The sequence below is a fragment of the Hypanus sabinus genome, chromosome 14 (genome assembly GCF_030144855.1).
Source record: "Hypanus sabinus isolate sHypSab1 chromosome 14, sHypSab1.hap1, whole genome shotgun sequence".
Taxonomy (NCBI): Eukaryota; Metazoa; Chordata; class Chondrichthyes; order Myliobatiformes; family Dasyatidae; genus Hypanus; species Hypanus sabinus.
Genome location: NC_082719.1, coordinates 44,819,393 through 44,830,528, shown reverse-complemented (window position 1 = coordinate 44,830,528; position 11,136 = coordinate 44,819,393). Strand labels below are relative to the sequence as shown.

General features: G+C 39.5%; 1 protein-coding gene across 1 annotated transcript in view; it reads right to left on the bottom strand.

Annotated features, from left to right (window-relative positions):
* Positions 1-5,904: 5,904 nt before the first annotated feature.
* Positions 5,905-11,136, bottom strand: part of chrna9a (cholinergic receptor, nicotinic, alpha 9a) — a 61,399-nt gene continuing 56,167 nt past the window's right edge. The window contains exons 5-6 of the mRNA XM_059988631.1: positions 6,252-6,554; positions 5,905-6,203 (exon numbers count right to left, since the gene is read on the bottom strand). Coding sequence (XP_059844614.1) covers positions 5,905-6,203; positions 6,252-6,554 — 602 coding nt within the window. The remainder of the gene's footprint in view (positions 6,204-6,251; positions 6,555-11,136) is intronic.

Below are 11,136 nucleotides of genomic sequence, written 5' to 3'. Positions count from 1 at the left end.
CCAATGCAACTTTCCCCTTATTGCTGGTGACTGGTGTAAGAATTAAAGGGGAGCTGACGGGCATTCAAGAGAAGATAAGTTGCAGAGCTTTGGGGAAATGAGGAGAAATGGCAAATGGGACTAATGGAATCCGCTGGGAGTCGGGATTGACACAATAGATCGAATGGCCTTCCTCTGAACTGCAGTAGGTAAATAGGTGGGAAAGGGATGAGATCCTCCTGTCATTTTATATTACATTTTTATGTTCTCATTTAGACCATTGTCACTAAAACCAGATTAAAAAGGGAAGTTGGAAGGCAATCAAAATGAATCAACAGGATAAAGAGTTTCCATTGTGACATGCAGCCGTGAGAATGTTATATTTCCACAACAGAAAAAGTTGAATTGCAAATGACTTTGTGTCTTAATGTCTTCGGTATTCTTAGAAATGTAAATAGTTTAGGTGATGGGAATCCATTTTAACCTGCCCTGAAAGGAGAAATAAAACAAATATCTGTCCCATGCCTAAAAATAAGAGGCTGGGCAGCTGCTACAGAATGAATTTTTCAGTGCATCGTTGTGCAATTTGAGGCATGGCACCGGGGGGGGGGGGGTGCTTAACAAACAAAATTACAATGAATTGAGAAGCCAGCGCCACGTTGATGCTCTGCATTTTATTTATGTGTGTCAAGCTCAGTACAAGCTCCCTCAATTAAAATGGAAGATTGCAGGATTGCAGGTTTCCTGGAACTTCTCAAATTACAAAAAAACAATAAGTGCAATGTAGGTAATCATAATCACGAGAGATTCTGCAGATGCTGGAAATCCAGAGCAACACGCACAAAATGCTGGAGGAACTCAACAGATCAGGGCAACATCTATAGAAATGAATAAACACTCGCTATTTCGGGCCAAGACACTTCCTTTTCGGTCTTTCCAGTTGGCCTGAAGTGTCAACCGTTTAATAATTTCTATAGATGCTGACTGACCTACTAAGTTCTGCCAGCATTTTATGTGCGTTGCAATGCAATGTAGAAGCCTGATGACTAGACAGGGGTTTCTGTCAATAACCAAGTCAATCTCACAGCTGCTTTCTTCACTGCTTCTGTGAAATGTTTTGGTTAGCACACTTGGGAGGTAACTTCATATATTTACCACATTGCATCACCACTGATAAAGGTCTCTGAACTCTCATTGCAGAATTGAAGCTACTTACCCAGTGTTACCCGGGAATTCAGAAAAAGAGCAGAATGCGAAAAGGCAGGGTAAATACCAGCAGGAATAGAAGAACAGGAACAGACGCACCCTATCCTTCACAGCCCGCAACCCAACAGCTATCAGCAGACCGGTGCAGTTTACAGATAACTTTACCTACTACAAAGGATGCAGAGACAGAGATAAGCTTCTTCCACATGTTGCAAACCCAATGATCCAAGAAACTAAAGTCCAGCTCAGGTGATGATGTTAGACATGCACAAATTGCAAATGGCAACCGTGGCTATCAAAGGTACCATCTGTCTTGTACAAACAGAAAAAAAAATGCTGGCTTCTAATTCATATGTATCATTAGCCATTGCTTTCTCTGTCAGCATCTCAGAATTAAATGTCTACTGCAAGTTCATTAAAGATCAACAAATGGAAGTATGGCTGCTGACATGCATGGTACAGTTACATCTTGTGATTCAGACTGAGTCAAGGCTTTTAATAACATCTGTGGGGCAGGAGAAGGTACCAGGATATATATATATAATTAATTTCCAGGACAAAACAAGTCATAATAGACAAATTCCTTCATGTTTACTGATCGACTCCTAATCGTAACCTAATAATCAGGCTTTCTGTACAGCAATGTGCGTCAACAGCTCAATGTTTTGTGGCATGTGTGTGTGCAAATGGTAGACAGACACTGGCTTATTTACTCACATGGGTCAGGCCGTTTTCTTTTTCACTCTTTGCTGGACGAAAAGGTGAAAATTAACATATGGGTTGTGGATTTTCTACTTTTCACAAGGCAACAAATGAAAACAGAGAGCTGGTGCAAAGAACCGACAAATACTTGAAACATTTGTAAATACCTCACTGTACTGAATTAAGCAGGGTTTGGTGTTTGGAGATTATAAAAAATATGTAGCTTTAGCTTTAACCACGTCAGGGTTTGGGAACAGCCAAGCTTATGTCAAACTTCTACTCTTTCCTTGGCCATCATTTGAATAATTCTAATTTCAACTTTTCTAAACCATCACTTGCTGGCTTATTTAATGTTGTCTCTTACTTTTCTAATGTTATTGTAAACTGAATATTTGATAGTATTAGAGTAAAACAATTACCCTGCAGTTAGGTTACCACAAATGACCAAACATTGAACATTTCACAAAATTTGTCAGTCACTAAACAGCAGAATTGAGAATGTGGTTAATGATACTCACAAGAGAAACCTGATTTAACGTTCACCATGCATGTCTAAGCTTATGGTGGAATTAGGATCACGTCTAGGCATAATTCAGTCATCCAAGCAGCATCCAAAGACAATTGCAATTTTACGACAAATACGTTCACTCCAGCACTTGGAGATCCGATCTGTAATCATATTTATAGCAGCATCTTCCACTACCAGTGGCAAACATTGCAAAAGCACTGTCTGATTAGAAAAGAAAAAATAAAATACTAGAAGATCCTGTTTATATACCTTTATACATTTTGGATACAAGGAGGACACTAAGGAAATAAGCTTCTGAAGATGTGATCACTTCTTTTACACTTCAATTGCACTCAATTCCACCACATCAAATGATTACTTTTGAATTCCAGTTTAATGTTAGCATTTTGAAACACTAACTTTAAAAAAAACTAAGTTGTCAAATTTTCTTCAGAAATTGCCCTAAACTGAAATGCATTAATACCCATGCTATAGAAACAAACAGAGCGTGTTCTTGGCTTTAAATAAGGGAAGAGATCCTTGGAAGCGTTTGCCACAGAATGCAGGTTCAGGAGGTGTCAGGAGGGAAGAGTACTCAGAAAAAACTTTTTCATCTAATGGTTTCAGGTGAGCCAGCTGCAGCCAGTAGAAAACATTTATAACACTTCACTCTGTCAGTTATTTTTTTTTCTAACTTCCAACCAATCTCAAAAGAATTCCCAGTGTTCAACCCAAAACATTTTTCTTTTTAACTTGACCTCATTGACAATGTGAATAAGCACATTTTTACAATAATGATCTGGATAATAAATGCTCTTTGAGGAATTTTCAAAGATTTATTTGAAGGTTAGTGTGATAGCGACCTCACTTCCAATAGCTCTGACACAACTCAGAGTTTTCCTCTTCTCATTGCAACACCACATGTCAATTAAATTTATATGGCCATTCCGAATCAGAGCACTCAAGTGAAGGATTAACTAAGAACTATTTTTATTCATTAGTGCACAAAGAACTTGCTCTGGCACTTACATATATTGAAAAACAATGCCAAAAATCTTCATTTTTAAAATGTTATTACTGATTTTGCAAACATGACGAATGAAACTGGAACAGCAGCTTACAGCAGATTTCATTATTTATACACATTGATTTTTAAATTAACATTTATTTTGTCCCCTTTTTCACGAGTAATGGATTTGCCTCTTTAACTTCGAATGACTTGGAGATAGTAAATCTGCTATGACCCGTTATGCCTGCATAAGTTTGTACAGGGGAAAGCAGAACTGATGCAGAACCTCAGTGGTACAACGAGTCACTATTCTATTTACTTGTTTCACTTTGGTTGTATTCTCTGTAAACAGGAAGGTCTAATAAATTTATGTCACTGTTACATTTTTCCAAGTAATGCTGAATTCAAGAACAGCTGCTTCAATTGAGTGGCATCACAGTTACCCATCTGGTTCCACCTCAGAAATGACTCTTCTGTTATGTTTTCAATATAATCTGCATTACGTTAGAGCTTATTAATCACCACATTCATGTTGTTACAGTGTTAACAGTCCAGTATTGCATATTTTAGGCATCTATTAGTCTCGTGAGACCATGGGTTTGCACCTTGGAAGGCTTCCAGGGTTGTATGGGAGACTGGCAGTTGCCCAAGCTGCAAGCCTTCCCCTCTCCACACCACCGATGTTGTACAAGGGAAGGGCACTAGGACCCAAGCACTGATGTCGTTGCAGAGCAATGTGTTGTTATGTGCCTTGCTCAAGGACACAACACACTGCCTCAGCTGAGGCTCGAACCAGTGACCTTCAGATCACTAGACCAATGCCTTATCCACTAGGCTGCACGCCAACAGTATTGCATAGTACAGTGATTAAGTACTGTATTTTGCTGTAACTGCTAAAGGCACAAAATCCAAGACCTTGTATTCCTATCTCCAAGATTTCTATTGCAACAGTGGACTCCTAGAATAAAAGTCTGCGCTCCTCCCGTCAGTGTAAGCCATTGTCTCTACCACAGATTTACAGAGTTGGTTTGTGCTCGCTGGAGATTACATGCAAAACTGCTGGCCACCTGCACTGTGTAGTTCACCACGTTCCTGACTTCCATGCCTACAAGCTACAGGACAGAAACACGGACTGCACTGGTGCTGAGGCGGTGGTGCTTTTAGAATGCTGCTCTCTACCTCTGCACTCACCAAACCTGAATTGTCAACTTAGGGGTCAGCTAGGATGAGCAAAATTTGAGTAAGGTCATTAAACTTAAAAACATAAGATCTTTTAAACAGTTTTGATTCCTCCATAAGTTTTGTTGTAATTATACTTTAACTTTACTTTACAAGAGGGAATGGTTGTACTTGAAAGAAACAGTTATGTACTGGATCAGGTGCTAAAGTAGGGTAAAAGCTCCAGGCTCCGTGACGTTTACAAGACCCTGCGCTGAACTCGGGCTGAAGCATAGCCTGCCTCAGCTGCTCCGGGCTTCATGCCCATGAACTCACTTTTGTTCAGAACGCCAATTGCTTAATCGCTTGCATGATTTGGTTTCTTTTCTCTCTGCTCAGTGTGTGTTTGACGGTCTTCTTTTCATGGGTTCTTTCAGGTTTCTTTGTAGGGCGACAAATCTCAAAGTTGTATAATGTGCACATACTTTAATAATATATGTACTTTGAGCTGAGGTATTACTATGGTGTAGGTCAAACACAACATTTACATTCACCTTTCTGACTCTTCTTAGGTTACTTAACAGCTTCTACATTGAACGCTTCTGCTGCACTCATAGGCAACCTCCAGCCATGCTCTCTTTCTCCTACGACTAGAAGTCTATTTTCATACCTATCTTTGCAGACCAGGCACCACTCACCTAAAAAATTCAATGCAAAAGTACTTACAGAAATAACAATGCAACCATATTGGTTACAAAGATGCCAATAAATGAAGGAATACTTCTGTTCAACAAAAGCAATGGATTAAAATTTATTCTGCACCAGGTACTTAATGTGCAGAGTGAATGAGTAATTGATCTGACTGACTATACATATGGCCTGAGTACAATAATACATACTTCTTTCCTTTGCTACCTCCACCTTTACAGAATTAGAGGACAAAATTACTTGCCACTCTGATTCCATGAAAGTTGGGAGGGAGTATGAGAAAATGACACAAGATGACCAAACTTTATCAGACTCTCAGTTGTGTAGCAGGATGCAGGTGTTGCTGAACTCAGCTCCAACGTCAGTAGATCTCACAGTATATGTCATGATTCAATAATCTGGTCAGACAATGAAACCTGTAAAACCTAACAGCTGATAGTGTTTGCAGATGAATTCTATATGCCCTAGATTCAGATTCAGGGAAATAACTTAAAATTTCATGAACCTATTAATTTATGAACCTCAAAGGGTTATTCAATTTCCAAATTTCATCAGCACTACATGTGGAACTACAATACTACTGGAATTGTAATTGACAAACCAATTAAACATAATAATACATATCAACATAAAGTCATGTTGCCTTTCCAACAATCAAAATACTCATAAAGAATACCATGACAAAGAAAATCCACATGAAGAAACGATCCATTACCTTAGCCACCTTTTTCCACTCTGCAGATTTTGCATTGTTTGCTTTTTGCTCTCTAAAGCAATTTGCTATAAATTCAATGTTTCTTGCCACCCTACCTCTATGTAAGTAACAGAAACAAGAGGACATATTCAGATCCTCTTCACTGGCACAACTATTTCCTATGCTTCCTTCAAAATGTCCATTACTTTCCTTGAGGTTGCAAACTGGACATCGATGCACTGGTATCATAGGCAGTGCAGAATCTTCCTTCAATATTGTATTGTTACATTGGTAATTTTTAGAAAGTTGGTCCTTTATTGTTAACTCTTTCTCTTTTTTAAGTTTTACATTTGTTTTGGAGTTATCTGACCGCACTTTACAGTTCTTTTTCTCATTTTCCTTTTGTATGGTTGTGCAGGTTTCACCAATGTCATATACAAAGAAGATCTTTGACATGTACTGCAGTATGATCACTTTAGCCCATTTTGGAACTGGCTTGGCTTCTGGCCCACAGTGATGGATATTCATGATGAAAATAGTCAGTGCAGTTGAGGCAGTGATCATTGTCATTGTTGCTATGTAGTATTTACCTGAAAGCAAACAGAAATAAATATTAGAATGATTTAATCAACTTTCTTTCAAAATCGTGCACAGGATTAAAAAGAAACATTCTCATCAAATCTGTTGCCTTCAGTGTAACATGTGAACAATGTTTCATCAAACACAAAAATAAAACTGCAAATTCATTCATTTAATTCTCCCAAATTTAAGGAAGGTAAATTATTAAACACAGATTTTCTCTTATTTTGTCAGCACAATCAATTCATGTCTTCACTTCACTGAAGAGCCTGTGTTTTGATTTTTATTTGCTTTACTGTTTATTCCTCTTTCCTCTCTCTCAAAGACATGGATTTTGTCTCAGATTTCTCCTTGAAGGCCACCACTTCCCAATGTCATGGACGTGACCATTGGAGTGACTAGATTTTGAGATTAACTAATAATTAGATCTAGAGTATCATCAGAAATTCCTCATCTAATGTCACAAGTCACTGCTGAAAGCAACTATAGTTATCAATACATCAAATAATTTTCCTAACGTAGCCAGGATGCAACAGAATCTTAAATACCTGTAATATTGCCCCCCACCAACACTATCTAATTCATTCCAAAGATGTGTAAGTTGATATCAAGTCAAGACCTTATATGTACATTCGCTTCTGCCTTCATATTTATTGTTCTAAATACTGGAGACATCATCATCACAATTTTTTAAAGTCCCTTAAGGCAGTGGTCCCAGCCATCGGTCGGCAGCCCAGTGATTGGGGACCACTGCCTTAGGGGTTCTACCAAAATAGTTACAGCACCAAAAATCACAGCATCAAAGGCACAACCTGGCATATGATGTCACAGGTCCTTCTCAATTAGTTGGTAGCTTTTGACAGAGCTGACCACAGAACCTTCACAATTGAACATTTGCATGGGGGCTTCTTCACCCGATTCCATTCTTATCCATCCACTCCATCACACGCACTGGTTTCTCTTTGAGCTCCTCTATCATAACTACTGATACCAGCCATTGATACTTGTCCTTCACTCGATTACTATTATCATGTTGATTTCACTCAAATGTTTTTCATACCACCACCAATGTCCATATACTTGCTGATTTACCTAACCAACACCTTTCAATCCCTATAAAAAAACCGCCAGATTTAGGGCAAAAGGTCTGCTGGAAGCATTGGGGAGTTGAGCAGCAACAGGAATTGCTGATGTTTCAGGTTGAGACCCTGCACCAGGACTGAGAGTGAGGGGGAAGATAGTTGGTATAAGGAGTAGGTTCTCAAGCTGAGCCTGACTGAGTTTCTGCTTCATCCACCCATCACCCTGTTTCATTCCCTCCTCCTCCTCGTTCCATCCACCCACTCCACCAACTGGACCCCACTCCAGCTGGTTCCACCTGCCCTTCACCTTTCCCTTTATTATTCCCACTATCTCCTTCCTTACTTAACAGATTCCAGCACTTGTTGTCATTGAGTCCCTTCTCAACTCCCTCTAGCCTCTGTCTCCACCTTCACCAGCTCTCCCCCCCCCCCCCCACCTGGCTCATTCTGGCCAGGGCTAGTAGGGGACAGGTGGACTGAAGTGACATGAGAGATGACGGGCAGAAAGAGGCTGGTGGGAAAGGCTGAGAGGCAGGCAGGTGTGATAGATGGGTGCAGACAAAAGGAAGCTGACAGAGGCTAGAGCAGATAAATGGGACACAAAAGACTACAAATTTGATATCTGATAAGGATGCTGATAAGAGTTAAGGGAGAGATGAAGAGCATTCAGAACAGGATGGGGGAGGGACACCTGTGGTGAAGTATGTGGGTCGTAGGTGGATAGAACCAGTTTGGGGAGGGGTGATGAAGATGAGCAATGGTGGGTCTGGAGCAGAGATTCAATACAGCTAAACACTACACCCATCTTGAAAACTAACTCTTTAAAACATGATCTTGATCATCCAATCTACCATTGTATGCTCATAATGTCAAATCTGTTCATCAACTCTCTGGAAGATGTTTTGCTTTGTTAAAACCAGTATATAAATCCTATTTATTGATACGTGAGGGCAGGTAGTCTAAAATCAACATAATTAGGTTAGTTTCCTCACTCACTTTTGTAGCATGCTCCCTAGCTCATTTAAATCAAACTTCTGAACTACTGCAAAGCAATCATTAAAACAGAAGTAAGACAACTTTCATTACAGTCGCAGTTTAAACATATAAATTGTGCTAAAATTACTAAGTAGTGGAAATTCAAAAATTTAAAGTACATTTATTATCAAAGTAAATATGCACTATACAACCCTGAGATTCATCTTCCCCACAGACAGACAACCCATTCAAACAAAAACAGCAAACCCTTCCCCCGCTGCGCCAGAAAAAAACAAATTGCTCAATCAGCAACAACAAAATTAAGCGAGCGGAAAAACACAAAATCGAAAGCGCCCAGGCATATTCAGTTCAGCTCAGTGTTCGTTAGCTGAAAGCCATCCTGATTCAAGGTCGCCCAAAACAACAACGAAAAGAGAAGCAGAGCGCATGATAACGTGAACTACAGAGTCCGATCCACGGATTCAAACTTCCCCAAGAAATTATACCCTGATATTCACAATGGAGAAATAACTTTACGATGTTACGATGGGTAGATAAAGTAGAAACTCAGTCAGGCTAAGCACTACATTCAGCTTGAATACTGACTTGAAAACCGGCTCTTTATGCTAACGATCTTCTCCCTTCACTTTCCATCTTGGTGCAGGGTCTCAACCTGAAACATCATCAATTCCTTTCCATCCACAGATGCTGCTCGACCTACTGAGTGTTTCAGCAGACCCTTTGCTCAAAACCTCTGCTCATCTAGTTCATGTTATACGTATTTTTGTTACTGCTATTTTGCGCAGTTCTGCTCAGTGTGATCTGGCTCTGAGGCTTGCAGTCAACTAACGACACAGCGCTAAACTGAGCCAAACTGAACATTCCTAGACAGTTTCGGGGCCTCTGTGGTCTGATGTTCAATATTTTGTGTGTTAGTCCCTCATTTTTTGCTAATTGCACAATTTGTTCTTTTTTTTCACATTGGGTGTTTGATGTTTTCTCTGAACAGATTCCAGGGTGTTTCTTTGTTCTGTTGCTGTCTGCAAGATGACAAACATCAGGGTTGTATGCTGCATACATACTTGGATATTAAATCTACTTTGAATCTTTGATGCATGGGCGAGTGATTTGGAAGCTTATGCATGATATAGTGGAATCATCTTCATCTGACAGCTACTTGGTGTCTGGCTCTCTGTTTAACAGTGATATATAACAAATAATTTACATTCAATGAGCAAAAATACAATTCAACTCGAAAGCATATTGTTGTTCCAATAAAACACAACCTAAAACAAGTTTAAATACTTAAAACTCTCAATAATAAAAGCAATGTATCTAACTACTGACACTTTGCAACATAAGGAAACTTGCTGCATACAAACTGGCTACAATGAGTTTAACATTATAAACAGTGATTGCATTTAAAGTGCTTCAGTGGCTGGAAAGCAGTTTGGGTAGGGAAAGATGCTATGTAGACGTAGAACACAGCACATAGATTAGTACAGCACAGTGCAGTCCCTTTGGTTCACGATGTCATGGTGACCCTTTAACCTTCTCAAGATCAACCTGACACTTCCCTCCCATGTAGCCCTCCATATTTCTTCCTGAGTCTCTCAGATGTTCCTAATCTATTTGCCTCTACCCTAGGCTGCACATCCTATTCCCCCAGCACTTTCTGTGCAAACAATCTACCTCTGACATTTCCCCATACTTTCCTCCAAACACTTTAAAATTATTCCCTCTTGTATAGCAATCTCCGCTTTGGGAAAAGGTGGAAATGGCCAATACTAGACAGCATAATTTTAAAGTGATTATCTATGCCTCTTATCATCTTATACACCTCTATGAAGTCACCTCTCATGCTCCTTCACTATAAAGAGAAAACCCCCAGCTTGCTCACCTTTCCTCATAAGACATGCTCTCTAATCCAGACAACATCTTGGTACATCTCCTCTGCACCCTCTCTAAAGCTTCCACATCCTTCTTGTAATGTGGCAACTAGAACTGAACACAATACTCCAAGTGTGGTGTACCCTTTACGTCACAGCTTTTGAATTCAATTCCTCAACTAATAAAGACCAACACACCATACTTCCTTTACCCCTCTATCAACCTGCACAGTAACTTTAAGGGTTCTATGGAGTTGGACCCCAAGATCCTCCTCTTCTTCCACACAGCTAAGAATCCTGCCATTAACGCCTTCACATTTGACTGTTCAAAGTGAATCACTTCTCACTTTTCTTGATTGAATTCCATCTGCCACTTCTCAGCCCAGCTCTGCATCCTATCAATGATAAGTTGTAACTTATGACAACCTTCCACACTATCCATAACACCAACCTTCGTGTCATCTGCCAACTTACTAACCCACTCTTCCACTCCTCACCCAAGTCAATGATAAAAATTAACACTTACATTTATTTTATACTAATTATAATGCTGGTCTATTCTGGTTTTGAAGCAAAATTTAATAGTTTTTGTATATGAACACTTAGGGAAGATGTTTTGAGGCCAAGAAAGCATTCACCAAATTGCC